The sequence below is a fragment of the Mus caroli genome, unplaced genomic scaffold (assembly GCF_978045245.1).
Source record: "Mus caroli unplaced genomic scaffold, Mus_caroli_1 scaffold_13, whole genome shotgun sequence".
NCBI classification, from domain to species: Eukaryota; Metazoa; Chordata; class Mammalia; order Rodentia; family Muridae; genus Mus; species Mus caroli.
This window is the reverse complement of record NW_028227268.1, coordinates 40,223,564-40,245,997: the sequence shown is the minus strand read 5'-3', so window position 1 is coordinate 40,245,997 and position 22,434 is coordinate 40,223,564. Positions and strand designations below refer to the sequence as shown.

Here is a 22,434-nt window from a genome sequence, read left to right as displayed (position 1 = left end):
CAAAGTACTTACAGCACAAGCAGGAGGGCCAGAGTTCACATCATCGTCAAACATGTAAGAATCAGGCATAGTGAAGTGTGTCTATAACCCCCAGGGTGAAGAGGCAGAGATATGCAGATCCTTGGAATTGGCTGGCTGGTCAGTCTAGCCCAAACAATGAGTTCCTCGTTCAGTGAGAGATGACGGCGATGATGATGATGGTGGTGATGATGATGGAGGTGAAGATGATGTAGAGAGAGATTGAGGAAGACAGTTCACTTTGACCTCTAGCTTCCACAGGCTTGTGTATATCCCATAAACACACACACACACACAAAGATGGCAGTATCCTCAGGTGTCCCCAGAGTCTAATTCATATGCTTAGCATCCACCCTTCCCTTCCAGAACAGAAGATCCACGGGAACAAGGGCTAATTCTCCCTTGACACCTGTGGCGTTGGAGACATCCACAGTACTGTTGTGAAAGTTGGGGTGCAAGGAGGAGAAACTGAGTTGGTTTCTTCAGAACTCCACGATGCCAAGCCCACCAGCACCCTACCCAACACAGTGTGCTACTTCCAGCCAGGGCCAGGAGGGTAGGGTGGGCCCTCACCCGCACTGGCTTGAGTCAGCTACAGAAGCTGTAGAGAAGGGCAGCCTGGGCAGCATCTTAGGGGAAGCAGCTTTGTCTCCTTCATCCAGCCATCCCTAAGTTCTGGGTCCCCAGTGGGTTGGTGGTCAGGGCCAGAAGGGTTCTGCTTGTGTTTAGTGGGTCCTGTACTCTATGCCTCAACATCACAGACTGGGGATGGGGGAGTGGAGGAGAGAGAGCTGGTAGCTGGCTTGCCTCTCCTTGGGATGGTTAATAAGCCCTTAGGTGACATTAATTGCCACCAGGCATTAGGGACCTAATGAGAATCATCTTCTTTGACTACTACAGCATAGTCTGTCCCTTGGGGCCTCCAATAGACTGTTAGCTCTCCCCACTGAACCTCTGAGCTATGGGGGAGGAGCAAGAACAGCTAGGCAGGTTCCAATATGAAACCTAAGCAGGGATAGTCAGCAGCTGGGGGGGGGGGGGCGCGGGCAAGGAAGGTTCCCATTGTGATCCAAACCCATTTTCCCAAAAAGGACACTCACAGGATCAGGAAGGCTAAAAAGGACCCGAGTATAACAGATAAAGTGTAGACGGAGAGTCCCACCAGCTATTGCTCTGATCTGTCTAGCCCATACTCCATCTGGTATAGACGGGTGACTCTCAAGTTCTATTCTCTCACTATGGGCTATGCCCATGGGACAAGAGACTGCCCCTCCAGAGTAGGGCCGATTGAGCTCAGACCTCTCAGGATTCTCTCATGACATCCAATAATGCTGTCGGATCATTGCCATTGATCTCATGCCTGATTGGCGGTTGACTGTCGGGTCTGATTTGGGTTGCGTTTTAATGGAAAAGGCGCGATGGTGGGAGTGAATGTCTGCCTCACACCCCCCTCTCTTTGGCTGATGACTGGGTGAGAGTACAGAGGGGCAGTTTCTCGCACCCACCCACCCCCCTCCGCGCCCCGACACCTTTCAGAGGTTTGCAAAACAACCTGTAGGCAGAGGCAAGTCTTTCCTCGGCCTCCAGCGGCGCCCCTTGCCTCCTGCCCGAGGAGCTTCAACCAGAGGAGCTGGGCGCGGCAGCTTGTCTGATTCCCACCGGGTGCCCTGCAGACCCAGGAGGACTCAGAGGCTGTGGGAGGCTGCCCCCTACCCGCGCCTCGGATAGAACCACCGAAAACATCTCCAACACCCGGCGGGGAGCTGGCATCCTCTGAAATGGGACCTCGGTCAACGTAGGCTGTGGCGTCTACCCAGGAGAACCGCAGTCGCAGCAGCCGACCGGCCCCACTCGGATCGCACCAACCTTAATCTCAGAGGGGGAAAAAAAATTAAATGTAAAGCGGAGTAGAACTGAACGGCGAGGCCAGCCCTGGGCCGACTCTCATTAAGGAGCCGCGCGCGCCCCCAGGCTGGGAATGCGGAATGGACACGTGGACAGACAGGGGAGCCGGGGGAGGGGGAAGTCTCCGTGGCGCGCGAGCCGTGGGCCGCGCGCTCCGGGGCCACGTGATCACGGGGAATCTGGGAGGGGAGGGAGGGAGGAAAAGGGAGCGAGCGCGCCAAGCTGGGCGCCCGCCCGCTACGGTCCTGGTGGGCGCTGGATGCCGGACGGAGGAGGAGGGCGGCGAGCATCAGTGTATGTGTGTGTCTTTCTCCAACCATTTACCGAGGAGCGCCGTGGAGGTGGCAGCGACTGCTTCGGTCAACTGTGGCTCCCCCGCCTCTTTTTTTTTTCTCTGCTCCTTGATTTTTCTTCTTCCCCCACCCCACGTCCAAGGAGAGCTGGACCCCTATCGGCATCTCTATCTTCTTCTCTAGGCCTCCTAGGAACCCGCTGCTGCCTCTCCGGCCAGGGGCTACGCAGGTGCGGTTGCCTTAGCCCACTGGCCGCGCTCCCGCTTCTTGCCACCCGTAGCTGGGACTGGAGCGGCGATCTACTCGCCCAGACTGACTCCGAAAGAGCGACAGCCTGTGCCCTGCCGCACCGAGGCAACGGGCGAGCGGGTGTCCAGGGGCAAGGCGGGAATGAGGGATCGGAGACTGTGAACCTCGTAAAAGTTCAAGGTTTGTGTAGGTTCCCCCCGGGAAGGCGAGGAGAGGTGTGAGGCGGGGCAAGGTACCCCTGTGCTGAGACAGCGACACCATACCGGAGAGGAAAGAAAAGGGTAGCCGGTGCTGCCGAGGGCTGACCACCCCATCTCTCATCCTACAACGCTTACGGGCTGGATACTGGAGGAGACGCTCTGGGAAGAAACGGCTCGAGCTGGGGCGCCTTAACTGGCGCTTCCGATCCTTCGCTTCTCCTAGCTCCATCTCCATGGGGCAGCGAGTGCCTAGAGCTCCACCCTTGCCCCAGCCACCGAACCCCAGCCTGGCCAGGCGGCGCCGAGTCGGCCTGTGCTAGCGCAGACCCCGGTCGAGACTGGAGAGAGTGCTGGAGTCCAAGACCGAGCACTGCGAAGGGACCAACATCTGGTCACCCACCTCAGACGTTTAGTCTGGGCGTCGCCTAGGGTGGTGGCGATCCGCGTCGCCTGTCTCATCCCTGCAAGGAAACTTTTCCTTCCCCGGATGGATTAAAGTTGCCTGGATTTTCTCTCTTTGCTAAAGAAATCATCCGTTTCCTCCCGACCTGGGATTTTCCCGACTGCTGCAGGGCGCTTGGGAGAGGAAGAAATCCGCGCTGTGTATGTGGGGCTACCACCGAAACCGAGGCAATTCGAGTTCGCGTTGGGGATCTGTACCTAGGAGCCAGTACGGATCTGAGCGGCGCGGCGAGGCCAGGGGCTTCAGCACGCGGCCCTCGGCAGCCACCGGGACGCTGGTGGCCACCGGGCCCTGGGACCGCACGTGCGGCTCCCCCCTCTCCTCGCAGATCCTGCAGGGGGCACCAGCCCGGGGAGGTGGAGACTCCTCCCGCCCCGAGCTGCGCCCCCGCCGGCTCCGAGGGTGTAGCCCGTGGTGCCCGGGACGCCCCTCCCCTCAAAGTGTCCCCGAATTGCGCTTTCTGGCCCCCGAAGCCTCAACAGACATAGCTGGGTGCCAGTGAGTTGGAGGCGACCGAGCCCAGCCTAAGACCAATTCGCCGTGGATCTCTGCACCCTCGGACCCCTCCTGCCCCCGCTTCGGCCATGGCCCCAGGGATGTCGGGCCGCCGCGGCGCCGCCCTACTCTGCCTCTCTGTGCTGCTCGCCCACGGTAAGTGTCGCGGCGCAGACTCGGGGTGAAGATGCGGCGGGCGCCCCTGGAGGGGGCGCGGAGAGAACCGAAGGAAGAAGCACCTCATCCCAGTGTTCCCTTGGACTCTCCGCCGTCGCTACCAGCACGGTCCCCGGCTGCAGCGGGAGTCCGCTGAGGGGACCGAGGTCGGTCCAGGGGAGATTGGGGATGGGAGGGGGGAGCTCCCGCGGTTTCAGAGTTAGAATTCAGGGAAAAACCCGAGACCCTGGGGGCGTGTCAGCTCACGGATATCTAGAGGGGTGCGAGAGATCAGCTAGGTCGAGTCTCGGGTACCCGGCCGCAGCTCCCCATGCAGCGCGAGGGGCTGGGGACCACTGGGACCCGCGAGATCGCGGCTTCCGGGCCCCGGCGCGCAGGCGGGTGCGGGCCGTGCCGCCGGCTGCCTGGCTTCCTGCGGCGGGCCTCGGACAGGGACGCGCACGGTCGGGGCCCGGGAGGCTTGTGAGCAGCATCTCAATGGCCGGCCGGCTCGCAGAGCAAGTCGGGCGGGGGTCTGGGCAGCGGGCGCGGGCCGGGAGACTGGCGGCGCGCGAAGGCAGCGGGGCCGCGCTCCAGCGTTCTGCAATCTGTTGCGTCTGCTCCCCAGGCTCGCCCTGGGCTCCAGGCTCTGCCGGAAAGGGGTGAGGGAGGGAGGAACCCGGGGATGGTGCGCCCCAGCAGTGAGATGGGGGATAGGAAGGTTGGAGGCAGGTGGTAGCAGGACAGCCTCCCCCACCCAGAGTGGGAACTCAAGATGAGCCAGGAGGGCGCTGCGGCGGGCTTCCGCAAGCTGGAGATGCTCCAGGAGGAGAGGGGCGCAAACCTAAACCAGAGAAAGGGAGCTGTGGAAGCAAGGGGGCAGGGGCGGCGGGGAAGCGGCCCTCTGCTGCGCCCAAGTGAAACCAGCTGACCCGGGACAATTCCCCAACCAGCAAAGGACTAGCTAGGGATAGAGGACTCTGATGCCTCACTCCCGAGGGGGTGAGCCAAGGACAGAACTGGAGAAGGCCTTAGTGGAGCGAGCCATCTGGAGGTTTGAGAGAACCGTCCGTTTGTAGTGGTCAGCTTTTGCCCGAATCTGTGCAGTCCCTGGCAGCCTGATTTGAGTGTGCTGTGAACCTACCCACGGTCTCTTAATTCGAGGTTTTGCTCCGCAACGCCCCCCCGCCCGCGTGCCCCTCGCCCGAGTAGGGTGTATTTTCAAGGTTGAAAGAGTAAAGAGAAAGTGGTCTCAAGGAATCGTAGGGTCCAAGAGCTAGGAGGCAGAAGAGAACAAGCTGAAGTTCCTCTGGGTGTCTGGGTTTCTCCTGCTGTGGAGTAAGCTGTTTTGCCTTTGGTTGGATTCCCTGGGGATTGCTTTTCTCTTGATTCTTCACGGGAGCAATGAGCAGGCATTGACCAGCAGGAATAAGGTATGGAGTGGTGACTAGGGATGCAGCCAGAGAGAAATCTGGGTGGTTGACAGTGGGTAAGGGTAAGACAGCTGTGTGGGGCTGGTGGAGTCCCGAAGCTCAGCCTAGCAGGCTTCTTGTCTAAGCGTGGTTCTTGCCCTTGCTGGAGCTCCATTCCCAGGTCATTTTGGCCCTTGGGTAGCTCAGTTGCTGTCCCTGGGTCCCAGCTACGCACTAGCCTACTCTCAGGCCTAGCCACAGATCTGTTCTTCCCGGCCTGCCAGAACTGTCTGCTTCCTAAGTCTTGGCTCTAGGCAGGCCTTCTGGAGTGTCTTGCCGGCTGTGAGTCTTTTATCTAGGGCTCCCGGTTGTCTCTGAGCCTAGTGTGTCCGGAGCGCTGAGCGGTCATCCATAACCTGTCCACACACAGTGCTAGCACCATGCAGACATGCTCAGGACTGAGGGACCGACTTGTGGAAGGAAGGAAGGATAGTGGAGGCAGTACCCCTTTGTCCCCACTCCTAGCTCCCTTTCTAAGTCCTTCTCTGAGATCTAAAGTCCCTTTGTCAAGCCATAGCCTCAGTTCTACTCTCATCCCACAATAAGCAAGAGCAAAATGAGAGAAATACATCTTGTAAAAACATATCAAACCTGAGCCTCAGGCCCTCATCCTGCAGGACCGACTGCCTAATGCTCCTCCTGCCAACCTCTCCCAGTTAGAGGAAGGTATGTGGACATATTATCACTCATGCCAATTCTGAATAGGTTTTGTAGGCTGTTCTAAGATCCAGGAGTTGGGGGCAGGGGCTGCAATTTTTAATGCCTGACAGGCCACCGAGGCCGCGGGTTTCTGACCACACAGCCAGACAGGAGGCCAAGCAGCCTGGGCTGCTGTTTGACAGTGGCGCCATTGGGCCGGATGACCTTGGGTTGCCTTCCTAGCATCACGTCCCCATCTCCCCTCCCCCCTCCCCCGAAGCCACAGCATGTAGTCTCTGATGCACCACTTCCCTCCTCATGGTCTGCCAGACTGTTGGGCAGAGCCTTTGTATGACCAGAGAGCCCCACACCCCTTGTGGGCCCAGCTCAGGGTGGGCAGAGTGAGGTGTCTGGTTATCTCCTGCCCTGTTCCCAGTCTTAAGGATACCTCTGAAGAAGAGCTAAGAAGGTTGTTTTCTTGTATCTGTCTTTGGAGAGATGAGCTTTTATCTTTAGTTTGAGGAGTCTGGGGGTCAGGGCAGTTGGTAGCTGTGCCTGCTGGAGATAGGAGTGTCTGTTCTCTTACTCAGCAACTTTACTGGCTTCCTATGGGACCAAAGACCCACTCTGTACCCTGGTATCAAGGTCCTGCTTGATCCTGGTCCCAGGTACATCTTCCCCAGAGTGCTCCCAACCTTTCTCCTTCTTCCATGTGCCTTATGAACACCCCTGTCTGACTTACATCTTCTGTAGGCAGCACCTTGACTCTGGAAACCCTTACCCAGCCTTTAAAGCTGAGCCCCAATGGCAGGTCCCCCAAGGGACACTCTGAGGCCACCAACAGCATCTCAAGGTCCTTTCCTGGCTCTTCCAGCTGGTTGCCTCTTGGGCCCAGTTCACAGCCGGCATCCACATTCATTAAGCCCCCCTCCCCAACCCCAAGGCTTTCACACACTACCTCATGGAAGTCTCATCCCCAGTGGTGCATACACAGCTCAGAAGAAATGCATGGGTGAAACAAGAGAGGGTAGGGAAAGAGAAGAGTCAGCTTTTAGAAGAGAGCAAGGTGGGAACATGCCCAGGCTATACTCTTTGAATGACTCCCACATTGGGTCATGGTCTTAGGAGGCCGCAGGCTGATACCCACAAAGGCTTTTTCCTGTAGGTTGTATCTGCCTACCCTACTGCATCTCTCAAAAGGATTGGGCAAGCAGCAGGCCAGGGAGAGAGGCCTGTGTTGGCTGTGCAGCTCAGCTCTGTTAATGAGTGAGGCCAGTAGGTGGGGATGTGTTCTAAACTTGGTGGCGGAAAATGAGCTTTACTGGAATGCTTTCTGATGATGGCTGGGTGCTGGGCTCCAGCTTCACGAGGCTCTGTGGAAGGCCAGGACAGAGACTGAGCCTTGTAAAGGCATCCATGAGGTTGGGGTGGACAGGATGCTACAGAAGCACTGCCTCCCGCCCCAAGGATGTGGTCCATATCCCTGGGCAGGGTCTGACCTTGTCAGCATCCAGCACTGAAAGAGGGGACCCCAGGATAGCCGAATCCAACCCTAGAGTATGCATAAATGAGGACAGTAGACATGCAGGAAAGAGCCTGGAACTCATGTAGCAAGTCAATGCTGGAAAAATAACTGCCTGGAGCCTAAATGGGGTTCCTGGTTTAGCCCAATCTGACCAAAGGTATTTTCTATTTCTGCCATTCCAAGAGATTCACACCAGTCCCAAGCTAGCCCCTCCCCGCATGACCAGCCATCCTAATACTATCCTTATTAACCATCCTTGATACCCCTGGTGACACAGCACAGGACAGCCAGTAGAACTTGAGGGCTGAGTCTCACTCCCTGCTGGACTTCCCAGCCCAGTCAGAGCCCAGACAAAGACCCCCACTTTGCCTCTCTTTTCAAGGCACTTTGTAGCAGATCTGTTGGTACAGACTCATCCATGATCACTCTAGCTTCTGAGGGCTGAGACAGGAGGGACCCAAAACCAAGATGTTTGGCTGCAGATCCAAGTTCAAGGCCAGCCTGAACAACTTGGTGAGGCCCCCCCCAACCCCTCCCCCCGTTTCATATAATGAAAAAGAAATCTAGGTCATTGCCCAGTGGTACCATGCTTATCTGCCCTGTGCAAGGGCAAAGGTTTGAGGCACACACACCCCTCCTGCCACCCTATACCACAAAGACAGTTTTGTAAGGCAGGGTGACCCAGAGTTTGCAGAGTACAGGGCATTCAGTGTGCCTCAGTTCAGGGAACCCACTTCCTCCTGAGCCTGTTCTCCTTCTCCACTGAGAGACCATCCTTAACCTCCTAGTTCTCTGCGCCCTTCCACTCCTCCGCCTGCAGCAAATGCCAACCCAAGGCTCTGATTGCCCTCCTCACCCCTCTGTCCCATCCCCAGCTGTCCTCCCTTCTTCCCTGCTTGATCTCGACACAGAATTTTAATAAGAAATTAATGAGCCGGTTGTGTGTGTGTGTGTATTTTGAAGAAAATAAATGTCTTTTTTCCCTTCTCTGCCCTTTCAGCTGCAAAGCAAAGTAGGTACGGCTTGCCATCAATTCAGGCGGGTTGTGTTCTGCCTCTCCATCCCCGCAGTTAGGCTCCATATCCGGCAAAGACATGCCAGTGCTTAGGCAGCCAAGTGCTGTCAATGAAGGATGACAAGGTGTTTAGAGAAGGGGGCAGGTAAGCCCAGAGGCAAGCCAACCATCAGGGTAGTCCAGCACCCATGGGCTTGGAGGCCAGAAGTCACTGCTGTGTCTTGCCCTTTATTTTTATTTTATTTTGGGGAGGGGAGGTTACACCTCGTCATCTCTCAACAAGAGTGCACACATGAGATCACACAAACACACACACACACACACACACACACACACACATACCCAAGAGAGGGAGGGGGAGACCAAGCCCTTTGGCTCTCAGCACCCAGCAGGATGAGTGGAAAATGGAAGCAATTACCTAGATAATTCAATGCTTGTTGCACGAATGAATGGATGCAAAAATGAATAATTTTCTGCAAAAATAAAGAAGCAAGAGTAGTAAACATAATTGAAGAAAACCTTGGTTTTCTTCCTTTCTCTCTCCTCTCTCTCTCTCTCTCTCTCTCTCTCTCTCTCTCTCTCTCTCTCTCTTTCTTTCTTTCAACAAAATTGTCTAGGTAATTATCTACTTTTAGAAAGCACCCCTTTTATCAAACCTGAGTCCTACTGTTTGCATTCTCTTCCCCCAAACTTTTGGTCCATGGGAATAGGCAAATAGTTTGCCCTCTTCACTCAAATGGCTTTTCCAGTTCTGTTCAAATAGCTGGGAAGTGATGAACTTGCTCATAGAGCCTGCCAGCCAGCACCCTGGCCCCATCTTTGGGCCTCAGGAAATGACATGCCCAGGGTCCTCAGGATGGATGCCTATCTCTTGTAACGGTCAGATACTCTGAGACATCTCCATCACCTATCCCAAGTAGGAATGCTGTGGGCTCCTAAAGAGCAGAGACAGAGACTCCTTTCTACCTACCCACACTGTGACCAGTGGTCCCACTGTGTCCCGAGGTGTCCATTGTGTGAAGCCACTTTCCAGAGAGCAGTGCTGGCCATGTCTACAGCCAGGCTTTCCAACTCTGGATCTGGATCTGTCTTGCCATCAGGAACAGCACTGGCATGGGCAGCGAGATGCAGGAGCTGGTGAACCCCCAGGCTGCTTGAACAACCCCCTCTTCCTTGGTATCTTAGGTGTGTCCAGGCTCTTAATAACTTACACTTTTTCTCATGTCATTCCCTAGACTAGAGCATTCTTCTACCTTCTCCCCAACCTAGTCTCCAAGAGAGAGCACATCCACTCCTTCCATCCAGAAAGCCACTGTCTTAGGGTTTCTATTGCTGTGATGAAAAACACCGTGACCGAAAAGCAAGTCGCAGAGGAAAGACTTTGGCTTACACTTCCATATTGCTGTTATTATTGAAGAAAGTCAGGACAGGAATCTAACAGGGCAGGAACCTGGAAGTAGGAGCTGATGCAGAGACCCATAGAGGAATGCTGCTTACTGGCTTGCTCAGCCTGCTTTCTTACAGAACCCAGGACCCGGAGCCCAGGAGTGGCTCCACCCACAGTGAGCTGAGACTTCTCATATGAATCACTAATTAAGAAAATAACCCCACCAGACTTGCCTGTGAAAGCATTTTCTCAGTGGAGGCTCCTTCCTCTCTGATGACTCTAGCTTGTGTCAAATTGACAGGACAGCCATCCTGATTCTCAGATAACAGAGGACTCACTAACATTGCCATACATACTGATTTGCCCCCATTGGAATGGTACGGTGCCTGGCTTTCCCTCCTTGGTCATGATCATAAATGTCCCTGTATGGCATATGACCCTTTCTCTGCCATTACCATCCTGGGTCCCAAGGAACACCCTGGTGCACAGTGAGTGAGTGATGATTGCCTATCAGCTGGTCTCAACCTTCCTAACACGGTGACCCTTTAATGCAGTTCCTTATATAGTGATGACCCCCAACTGTAACGTATTTTCCTTACTACTTCATAGCTGTCATCTTGCTAGTATTGGCGTTTTCTGATGGTCTTAGGCTACCGCTATGAAAGGGTTATTTGACCCGCTCCAAGGGATTACAACCAACAAGTTGAGAACCTCTTGTCTGAATGAACCATTGCACAAAGCTTTGCATATATTCATACATACATAGACAAGGTCCTCAGCACTCAGAAAATACTCAGTGGGTGCTTCCTGCATGGAGCCAGACAGTCTTCTAGTGAAACTCTTCAAGCTGCTGGCAAGCTGTCCTTGGGCTTAAGCAGGGAGGCAGTAGCCAGCAGTATACATGGTCCTTGGGTATGCTATGCTTGGTCGAGACAAAATGGCCAGTAAGGAGAGTAGGGAGTTTCAGAGGTGCTGAGTGGTTTGCCATACAAAGTGAAATCCCGCTGAATGGAGCATCATTAAGTATGTGCCAAGAGATGAGGAGACAGGGTCACCATCAGCATCTACAAGCCTCCACCCTCCACTGAGGGAGCATGGTGAAGAGCCCTGGATAGCATGGCCACTTGAGAAGGTGAGAGGCCAGCAAGACTGGGGTCTGAGAGAACAAAAGAGAGCAAAAAAGGGTTGGGGAGAAAGGGAGGGAGGGAGAGAATGAGGGAGGGGGACTACCTGACAACCCCAGAGGTCTAAATGCCAGTGTCCTCACCTCACAGGACCCCAGGTGCCATACTGCTTCTCTTTCTTTCTCACAGTCTCATCTTTTGGCTAATTATGTAACTTTGCAAAAATCCTGCTCCCTGAGACCTGGCCATGACATGCATTCACTTGGTCTGATTTTACACAATTTTGTTTGGGGTATGTCGATCAAGACGGGGAGGCTTTGCCAGCATTTAGGGACCACAGAGCCTGCTACATGCCAGTCCCCGAGCAACCTGCAGCCTAATCTGTTCCGGGTCACCTGCTCTGGTACGCCTCAGATTGCCTCGTCACTGACCTGCAAGTGTCTTGGTATTATTGGCTTAGCCTCATGCAACCAGATACTAGCCATTGATCGTCTCTGGTGTCCACAAGGGCGGTCTATGTGTCTCCTGCCTTGTTCTTCCTCTGGTACCATAGATGTTTGGGGCCTTTGTCTAATAGGAAGAAACTCTTCAGTTTGAAATAGGAAAAATGGCCATTTTCTCTGCTGCCAACACAGCAGAAAAATGATCTCAATTTTCTGTGGCTGTTCTGGGAGGGAAACGCTGCCAGTAGCCAGCCCATGTGTGAGAGGACTGAGAGGGTAGGGAGGATGGGCAATGATGGGCTTAGCCCCCCTCCCCGATGGGGCACTGACAGCCCTTCCAGGGGTATTCTCCCCAACCTTGTTCCCTGCTGGCCGCGCACACCTGTGTTGGGCAGCCATTGCTCTGTGTGCTGAACACTTAATTGTGCCCTCCAGTTGGTGTTGGGTACGACCCATCCCTTGGTGCTAGTGCAGGACCCTGTTCTGTTTCCACCTGGCTGTGACATCCATACTTTCCTCCTCCATCATCCTCTCCCTGTGCACAGCAATAAACTGCCTGACTCCACGGCCCCTTGTGTGATTTGTGCCCAAGTTACTTAGCCACTGTGCTTAAGCTCCCCACCTGCGCACAATGATGATCAGCCCGCTGCCCTGACTCCACCTGTGGGTTTTGCTGTGACAATTCAATGAGCTACTACATGCCAAATGTTTCAAACTGAACCCAGCCTAGCGCAGAGCAGACTCGTAAACGTGACGGTTGTCAATATTATCATTACTAATGTTATTAGTATATGGTAGGCACCATGTTGAGTGTGAAGATGAGATGACCTGCCTCTGCTAATCTGTTCTTAAATAGGTTTGTAATGTGATGTCCTAGAGAGAAGAGACTGGTTTGAAGAGAAGGTGACCAAACAATTGGAGCGACTGTGGAAGGGACTGGAAATGTATTCAGGGAGGGAGAGCTGTGTGACTTGAGAGATCAGGCGGGGCGTCTGGGGAGAGGTGTCTCAGGAGCCCCTGGTCAAGTTCCAGAATGTTGTTCTGGAAGTGAGGCAGTGAGCCTAAGGGTGAGATGAACTGGTGGAATGTGGTTGCTTGCTGGGGTGCAGTATGGATGCTAACTATCAGTCATGTAAGTTCGTTACCAAGATCTTCTGTCTAGAGACCTCTCAAAATGGTGACACCCCCCCCCACTATGTTCCACGAAGTTCTCAGAAGCCATTGAGAGTTGTGAAGAGAGAAGGTACCACAGAAGCTGCGTTCTTAACAATGAATGACCAGGTCAGGGAACGAACTGTCGATTGGTCCAGAGTGTGGAGGGGAGTTGTAGTGCTGCCATCTGCAATTGTGGGTCTTGGCATGGAAAGTGTCCATTAGCTGTCATCTCAGGGACCATGGTGGATGGTGAAAAGCCCCTTTAAAGGCCAGATTTGAGGATGAGTGCTGTCTCCATGGGGAGCTGGGAGCTGGCACTGCAAGACTCTGTGTCTACAATGCTGGTCTGCAGATGTTCAAATGGAAGGTGGGGAGCCTGTGGCCCAAGGCTCAGGACATGGAACTGTCAAGACCCAGAGTTCCTGGAGGCACTGGCTTTATAGTCTCCTGGACAACAAACACATCAGAATCCAAGCCCAGAGACCCCAATTGGCCTCACTGTGTGATGGAGGCCCAGCCAGTCTCACTTCACACCCCACCCATCAGTCACAGGGCTTCTGCCAGCCTGTGGCCTGCAGGGAGACCTCAGGAGCCAGGCATACAGGCAAATGTTGGGAGGACTCCACAGCACCCAGCCGGTTCCAACCCTTCCCAACACAGTGCAGCCAAGAGGCCTGAGAGCCACAACAGGCACCTGCCACAGGGATTAGTAAGCATAGGTTTCTTTCTTTCTTGCCCACAGTCATGTTCAAGCCAAAGCCTTCCAGGAAGTGTGTCCAGAATGTGCCAAAGACTTCCCAGAGAGAGAGTTTCTGGTGATTGGTTTTTTTTTTTTTTTTTAAAGCCTTAATGCCTCCTAGCAACACACTGTTGGGTTTCAGGACCACAGAAGCCATCTCAGTCCCTCCATCCTTCTCACCAGATCTCTGCAGCAGACTGGGCAGACCAGGTCCCCCTGCCTCCAACTCTGCTGTAGCACAAGCACGGCCCTTGCCTGGAGGGGGCGTGGCCTCTTGAGATTCACATCCATATCAGGCAATTCGCAAGGTAAACAAGGGTTACTTACCTCTACTTAGCCATCGCCTAGGTTGTGGATAGTTTCTGACTCAGGACCCTGGTCGCCTTGATCCTGTAGCCTGAAAGCTCACAGGGGGACAGCATGGAAGGAGTCCCTAGACGACTCATTATATGTGCATCAATACACATCTACAATGGAAAGAAAACCTCTTCCGTCCTAAAGGGTCCTTGAAGGTGGGTAGTTTGAGCAGCATGCCCTGTGTGGCACCTTATGACAAAGTCATAGAGCCACTGTTTTTAGTGATGTGTCATTGGCACCAAGGAACCCTCAGGAGTCACTTCATGCAGGCCTGTCCCAGCAGCCCTCACACCCACTCCTGCCCCCACCATTTGCACTCTTCTTCCTCTGTAATTTTCTTTCCTCCCCTGTCCTCTAGTGATGGGGCTGGATGAACACACATGCCTTCCCAGGGCTTGGTGGTGGGGTTTAGGGCCCCTGTCTGTATAGCCCAATAGATAGCAAAAGCCATATGTATGTTTGTGCTGCAAAGTAATTTTAACAATATATTCCAATCCATCTGTCCAAAGCATAGTTGTTTCCTTTCGGAAGCCCATAGGAAGCTGGGAGTTGGGAGTTGGCGTTTATAGCTCCTGCTTCCTTCTGTTGTGTGTGTGTGGGGGGGGGAGAGTGGGGGGGGGCTGGGTCACAGCTTCAGAAGTCTGAACTTCCACTCTGCCAGCAGCAGGCAGAGTTCAATTCTGAGCCCCATCCCTAGGCAGTGCTGCTCCCTGCTGGCGAGGTGCATCCAGGGCCTCCTTCCCTCAGAGGCAACTTCTGAGCCCTACTTTCTGAGGTCCCCACTAATCCCAAACAGCTCCTCCTCCTGATTCTTGGAAGTCCCTGCCTACTTAGAGCTGGCTTTGCCTTTCCCAGCTGGGGTGATTCATGCTGGCGCTGGGTGACCCTGTCCTCTTAGAAGCAGCTGTACCCTGAGCTCCTGGGCCTCACCTCCAACCACTGCCACACTCTGGAGATCAAGGTCAAAGGCAGTTACCCTTCTGCTGAGAGTCCCCTCCCCACCCACCTCACCAGGAGAGAAAGCCAGTCCTTGCAGCATTTCCCAAGCCTACAGGGACTGTCCTTCCTTCCCACTCTGCCCCTGATCCCTCAGCAATAGCCACGTAGATTTTGCAGCTGTCCTCCACATGCTGGGTGTGGTGCCTCGGAGACTTGGTTTTGTGGTCCCCGTGTGTCCTTTTAGATCCCAAACAAATGCTTCTTACCACATGGGCACCTCTGTCTACTCCCTCAGCTCTGGGGTTTCTCCTAAGACATAGTACAGAGCTATGTGTCTGATTGCTCAGAGGTTGAGCCTCCAGCTAAAGGGAGGCTCCTGCCAGCAGGAAACACATTCATTTTGTTGAGTGTGGTACCCAGCACCTGGACCAGGGCCCAGCACAGGGAGTTTCATCTATATCTCAAAAGGAATATGTCATAGGTGTGGCTCCCTCCCATCTGCTCTCTTTTCCCACCTAGAGTGCTGCTAGAGAGACAAACCAGTCCTTAAATGGGTGACAGGAGCCAGAGGTGGGGAAGTTGCTCTTTCCTTCACTCACTCATTCACACATTTGTCTGTCAAATTCTAACTCTGTGATCTTAGAGAAGTGGCTTACCTTCTCTGAGCTTGCTTTCCACATTTACATAATGGTGTACTAGCAGTATGATCCTCTTAGTCATTACAATGAAGGAAGGAGATAAGGTAGCCTTGGAGGAGGGTTTGGCTTATGGTACAGGCTCAATAAATGGCAGTGATTGTTAACTTACTGCAGTTGAAAGCTTTCCCCCATGCTGAGTGTGTAGCACACAGCAGGCAGGCATCTGACAGTCACAGGCTGGCACGGAGTGAGTGTGCAAGCAGGTTCGGTGCAGTGCAGTTGATGCCAGGTGGCAGAGGTATCTACAGAACACCTGGTTTCACCTGGGTTTGGAGAGGGCCCGTGGTGGCTTTCTGCCATTGAAACCACAACTGCCAAACTATGGGCCAAGCAATGTGTTGAATCCCAGGAGCGCCATGGCAGAGGGTGCGGGGGGGGGTGGGGGGAGAGGGAGAGAGAGTGAGGGTGGTGGTGGTGTGGTGTGTGTGTGTGTTTTGTCTGGAGCCTGCTTACTGGGCCGTATAGCATGGAAGGGGTATTCCGAGGAGGCAGGATGTGTTTCAACTCTGGACCACACTGGGGGATGGGGTACTGTTCTTTGGCTTCATCCTTGAGTTATTGAGCCAGTAGGAGCTGAGGGCTCCAGAAGCAGATGTTAGGTACCCTGTAGGCAAAAGGGGAAGCTGAGGCTTGTAACGACAGGCATCCTCCCTCACTGTCTCAGCTGCTCCCCGTCCTCATCCACAGCTGTCCCTCAGGTCCCCACCTCTGTCATAGGGAACCGTAACTCCTGCTCTGAGGCCATGAAAGTTGGTTTGCATAAAACTATCTCTGGGCCGTGACTTTAAAAGTCTTCATCTTTTCTCTAAACAGCCCCTAAATGGTTTCCGTAAATTGTTCTAAGTAGGAAAAATCAGAAAAAAGAAAAAGAAAAAGAGAAAGAAATGATAATGTCCGTGCATGACTGAAATGTTGATGACTCTCTCCTGTCTCTACCTGCTCCTTCCCACAGGGTACTGGGACTCGGCTTGCCCAGGGCTTCATGGCCACCAAACCCAAACTTTGCTTCCTCCCTCAGGCAGGAGGTGACCATTAGACAGGAAGTAGTCCACCTCTCCACCCCCGCCATCTCTGCCACTCCAGGTCTCCTTGGGAAGTGGGCCTCCCTTGTCCAGTCGAGGACTCTTCTGGAGGAGCTACCCTTTTTGTCAATCTAGGGGCATCCTTGGAAAGACTGGACTTGCCTATCAGAGGGATTCGGAGTCCCTCTAGGCAAGGATTGGGTGGGGAGCATTGGGATGCCCTTTAAAGCCTGTTTTCCCCCTCCACCTCCCACCTAGTTCAGAAACGGCACAGGCTGGCTCCCATCCCTTGGGTACTGGTTCCTCTAAGCTCATGCTAATTGCTTTGGTCATCATTCACCCTGCAAAGCATCCCCTAGTATCTTTGTGTGTCAGACCTTCAAAATGAAGCTTCCCCCCACCCCCCATAAGGCCCGAGTCTATGGGTATAACATAAATATTTAGACACAGTTTGATACTATGTACATTTAGCAAAATAATCATGGGGGTGATGACCTTTCCAGCTGTGGCTTCTTGTTTCTGTTACCTGTTCCAGGCATGATTTCCATTCTGAGAAGAGGGCCTTAAACCCAATAAGTGGTTGGTAACTTTTTCCTGCAGCTTTGGCTCCTTAGAGGAGATCTAAACCCAAGCCCCAGGTTCTAGGTGTGTGACCTGGCTCTCCTGAGGCAGAATCTGCAGCTAGAGGTTCAGCATGGAAGTCATCCTATGGCCTTGGACTTAGGCTCAACTCAGACCACCCCCATGCCATCACGACCACAGCTCTGTTGTGGCTAGAGGTCAGGGGTGGGACCAGCAGCTCTGGGGGGTAGGGGGGTCCAGTTTGGGCCTACTTCCTTCAGCATCTGTCCTATGTGTTCACCACACTTGCTACTGTGAAGTGTCACCGTTACCTGGTACAGGAGCCAGAAACAAGGGTATCTTCTTCCTGGTAGCCTAGCCCTGACATGATCATGTACCAGCCTGGACCATTTTCGCTGTACGAAATGTGATAGGATTGGATGAAATCAGTGACTTTCTGTGACTTTAAGCAGGGGAAATGTATATCACACACTATATACAACACAGCATAACATTTTCATGTTACATACAGATAGCAGGTGACATAGACAGGAACCAGCAGCTGGGTGAAGGAAAGTGGAGGGGCTTCCCAAGATTGCATGAGTTCCCCTTTTCCCATGACCCTGTGGCATCCCTGGAACACATCCATGGAACCAATAGACAGGCACTGAGTCTGCCATCCTCAGCCTACCGAGAACCTGCAGGGCACAACTGTGAGAGGTATCTCCAGACCTTCATGCCCCCTTTCCCTGAGACCCCACTCTTATTTTCCAATGGAGATGAGTCCCAAGGAGATGGGCTGGCTCCGGAAGCCATGGGTACTGGAGGGAATCCAGTGGGATTAGAGCCACAGGCACCAGAAAGGCGTGGGTGGCAGTAGACAGGTACCCATACCAGTCCTGTCTACCTCCCCAGCAGGCGAACTGTCCCAGATGCCACAGAGCCAGGGTTTGTCATCTTCTCATGCTGCCTTTGATGTGCCGAGAAGGAAGGAGGGCGAGCACAGACACAGCCTCCGCTCCTTCTCCCACTTAATTGGAACCCAATTAAGTGAATAATTGTTACAAATGTGAAATCACCTTCCACAGCTTGGGGATGTGGCCTGAACACAGCATGAGCTGCAGGCCTCTCTAGAGACAGCCTTGCTACTGTCTCTACTGTGTCCATAACACTTGGAGTGTGTTCATCTCCAGAGCTCCCTACTCTTCCTTCTCTGTTACTTGCCATAAACCTCAGCCAGCTCCCACCATGGCTGCTCCAGCCGGGTAATCAATCCATCCAAGGCTTCAACCTCTTCTCAGACAAGTCAGACCTAGCTAGGTTGTCTCTGTTCCAGGCATGGCTCACTAGTCGCCGAGCTCACGCACAACTGCACAAAGGTTCTCACCCCTCCTAAGTGGCACACATGCAGAGGGAGTAAATCAAGGCAGAGAGATGGCTGCCATGGAGAACAGTGGGAAAGACCCAACTGGGACATCCAGAGCCTCAGGCAGAAACTTTCTAAGGAAGAGGATGTGTTCCTGGGACTGTCCACAGTCAGTCTCTCCTGACAGGGAGTAAGGTCAGAGGTATCTGGAGAATCAGAGCATGGAAGACAAATGGCTCCCTTTAGGGAGTGTTCTACAAACCTGTGCACTCCATAAGCACTGGCTGACATCACTAATACCTACTGTCCTCTGGTCAGTGGAACCATGTTGGGCTGGTTTCTTTCATGCCAGGCTCTGCACATGGGTTTTTGAGGTAGAATGCCTGACCCAAAGTTAATGGCAAATTCCTTTGTAGCTGTGTGATGGGTTGAATTGGGTTATCTGGGATCTGGCCTTGTCTGGACTCAGAAGCTGCTCAGGCAGAGGGTGTTGATCTTGGCTAAACACTTGGTTCTGCCGTCCAGCTTAGCATCTGAAAGGTACTAGGTAACTGTTGGGGCAACTCAATGCCAAAGCAAGGCAAGGAGTAGTACAGGGGCCCAGAAGCCAGCATTGCATAAGGCTCCCAGCACTGAGACCAGCCTAGGGAAGTTCCCCAATGCTGAAAGGCCCAGTCTAGGTTTTGGGGGAAGAGGAGGGAAGGGGGTCTTGGAAGCTCTCAGGGTTAGGGGACAAAGGATTGTAGAGGGTGGACCTGTGCTATATTAGTAAATACGTGTGTTTGCATGCTTGGTATGTGTGTGTGCACATGGGTGTGCACGTGTGTTTGTAGGTGTGAGCAGGCTCATGTACGTGTATGTACATGTGTATATGCATGTGTGTATATGCATGTGAGGTCCAGAGGCCCATGTTACATGTTTTGCTCTCTGCCTTAATTTTTGAGACATGGTCTCTCACTAACTTTGGAGCTCACTGACTTGGTTAGACTGAGTAGCCGTGAAGACTCTTCTGCTGCTGCCTCCCAGTGCTAGACTTACACGTGCTGGCTGCTACACCTGGCCTCTTATGTGGGCCTTCATATTTACACAGAAATCACTTAACCAACTGACCTACCTTTCAAGGGTTTGGGGGAAAACTTATTTTCATTTTCTGTCTGCTTCTTTGGCCCTTACCTTTCTCACTTGCTCTCTGTTCTGGATGCTCAAGGCAGGCCTCCTGGAGCCATGGTTGAGTCTCACTGTGCATGTAGAAGGAGTGATTCAGTGTATGCATTGTAAATAACATGTATGGTGGGCTAGCCTGGGACTGTGAGTACTGATACCACAAGATCTGAATGCTCTGAACTCAGAAAAGTTTTAAGCACAGATGTGACATCCTCAAGTGGAAAATTCCACACCCCACTCATTAAATAGGCCACAGTCAAAATGCTGATTTTATATATATGTGTGTGTGTGTATGTGTATGTGTGTATATGTATATATGTATTTATATGTATACACACACACACACACATATATATACACATATATGTATAGATAGATAGGTCGTATTTTAAGAGGTATACAAGACATAAATGAATTTCTTGTTTACTCTTCCCATTTCTAAAAGGTCTTCAACCTAAAGGAATCTGAAATTCAAGACCATTTTGGTGCTGAGAAATGCTTCCAGGCGACACCTACCAATTTCCAATCAACTGTTCATAAGCAGACCACTTAAAGAGTTGGAGAGTCAGGGAGGTGGTGGTGAAGAGCTGTAATCCTAGCATCTGGAAGCAGAGGCAGGTGGATCTCTGTGAGTTTCAAGGCCAGCCTGGTCTGTCTATACATCCAGTTCCAGTCATGACTACACAGAGAAACCCTGTCTGAAAAAAAAAAAAAAAGCAAACCAAAGCAAATCAAAGAAAAACGTTGGAGAGTCTGAGTAGAACCTGAAGGGAAGGGGGGAGGGGACAGAGGCGCAGGTCGATATTTCATGTAACCCATCCTAGCAGGAGTCCTTGAGTGTCTTCTCTGAAATGTTATTTTAGCCCCTGCGTTAGCAGAGGCTTGGAGACCAAAACAAGCCAGAGAAGAGCTGACAGGGGCAGGACAGGTCTGGCTCTGACCCAACAGGGTGGAGCTGGGCTGTTTTCTTGAGGCCTAGAGGGAGAGCCCAAGAAAGCAGCTCCCATAAATCAGATTCCAAGTGCGAAAGGAAAGTATACAGCTGGAAAGGGGGGACAGTGAGGCCAAGGCAGGGGGGCTGTGAGAGGTGGGACAGACAGGCCCTAATTCTACACGGGCTTCCATTGATGTTCACTGTAGCAGAGAACATGACCTCCAGCTTGGACCATCGGGATCTGGTAGACAAGTGGCCTGCCTGCCTGCCTTCTTAAAACTATAACATTTCTGGCAAAAACAACCAAAGGCATCCTGTTTAGGGGGCTCTGAGCTGTAACTTTGTATAGATATTCATGCTACCCTCTAGGAAGCCCCAACTGCAAAGGCCATGTGCAGAGCATCCCGAGACCCCCTCCCCCTCCAGGCCTTTGCCATTGACCTCAGAATAAGGGGTTTAGGGCCTCTACTAAAGCCCTTCTGTCAGCCCCATGGAGTAGTAATGGTCTTTGACCAGAGGCCGCCCCCCCCCAAAAGTCCCAGCCCTGCTTCCTGGATGGAAGACTCAGAGAATCAGCCATTCACAGTGGAGATGACCCTTGTGGCCTTGGGGGAGGGGCTGTCCCTGGCCACACGGGGTGACAGTGATTAAATGCACCAGCAGCTGGGCCATCGGGCAGTCCCTGCCTCTAATTTGGGTCAATTAAGCCAATTTGTCTTTGTTGACTGGATGTCCCTTCTCTGTAATGGCTTTGGCCCCTCCGGGACCTAGGAGGAAAAGATGGGGCGGAGTCTCCTGGCTACAAGGCTCTTCTCCTCCCTTCCACAACACCCCAAAGCCCTGGGCTCAGGGGTTTTCTGGTACCTTGTGATCTGCCCATTGTCCTGGGGGTGTTGTCAGAGGCCTCCTCTGGCAGCTGCCCCAGACTTCACCTCACCCCACAGAGGGGCACTATGAACTATTCAGAGTCAGCACAGAAGGGGGCTGAACCTAGCTACAGGGCTCCAGGCTCAGTATTACCCTGTCGGTACCTTCTGACCTCTGCCCTTTCCCTGAGATACTTGCAGTGGGAACTTGCCTGCTGCTAATGAAACCCCTTCCCCGGTTTCCCTTGGAAACTCACTTCTGAGGTAGGAGAAAAAAAAAAAAGAAAAGAAAGATGAACACTTGATGCCTTCAGAGGGAAGAGTGCCACCTGGCACTGGGCATTCTCCTGAGAGAGTGCCCCTGGCTATGGGATTATAGTGAGACTACCCCAAAGCCTGGCTTTCTCACGATGGGGCTGGGTAAGCAAAGGACAGAGATCAGGCCGTACAGCCCTGTCTCCTCTTGCTGTGAACATTGCCAGGCCTCTTCATTTCTCCGGACTCAGTTTACCTATCTCTAGCTCTGCAAGCATAAGAAGATGGTTGGCCTGGGCTCCCATAGCACTCATATTGGAAGGGTTGGCCTGGAGGTAGTGTGGTATGATGGGAAATTCTCTCTTGTTTTTGCTTAGGAAATGTAGCATCATCTCTTGCTCTACATGTATAGGGACACTTAAGGACTAAAGAAACACAAAGCTTGTGTGTGTCCCCTGAACAAGCTGCATCATCTCCAGAGAATCAGTGGAGGGAGGGTACAGCCCAGAGCAGTTGCTCAGGGGGGAAAGGGCAGCAGTTTCGGGGGAAAACAGATCCAGAGAATCAAGTTTGGCAGGCTCCATCCTCACTATGCACAGATGGCATGAATCATGCAGGGGTCCCTTTCACACACATGAGATGGCTTCCTTAGCCTATCCTGTGACAGGTGAAGCTGGGAACTGGTCAGAGAGGGACAGAAGCCAGTGGAGTTGAGGTGTGAGTCATCGCTTGGAGTGTTCTCTCCCTAAACACAGCCCACTGGACTCGTTCCACATGCCATCCAGGACCCCTTCCCATCAGCTGAGGTCCTCAGTCTGAGCTCCTTCATGTCGGCCCAGCGGTCTTCAATGCTAAGTCTCAAGTACTCATCTGAGTGGATGAATCTGGGTGGACAGAAGGAAGAGTAAGAAAGGCTAAGGTGCAGACTGGGAGCAGTGAAGGAGACCCGTACCTCCAACCCCCACCAAGTGCCCTCCTAGATGCTAAGCCCCAT

The 22,434-nt window shown here is 53.0% G+C and overlaps 1 protein-coding gene across 1 annotated transcript in view; it reads left to right on the top strand.

Annotated features, from left to right (window-relative positions):
* The first annotated feature begins 2,175 nt into the window (after positions 1 to 2,175).
* Tmem132e (transmembrane protein 132E) overlaps positions 2,176 to 22,434 on the top strand; it is a 58,826-nt gene continuing 38,567 nt past the window's right edge. Inside the window, exon 1 of the mRNA XM_085829755.1 lies at positions 2,176 to 3,779. Coding sequence (XP_085685881.1) covers positions 3,713 to 3,779 — 67 coding nt within the window. The 5' untranslated portion in view covers positions 2,176 to 3,712. The remainder of the gene's footprint in view (positions 3,780 to 22,434) is intronic.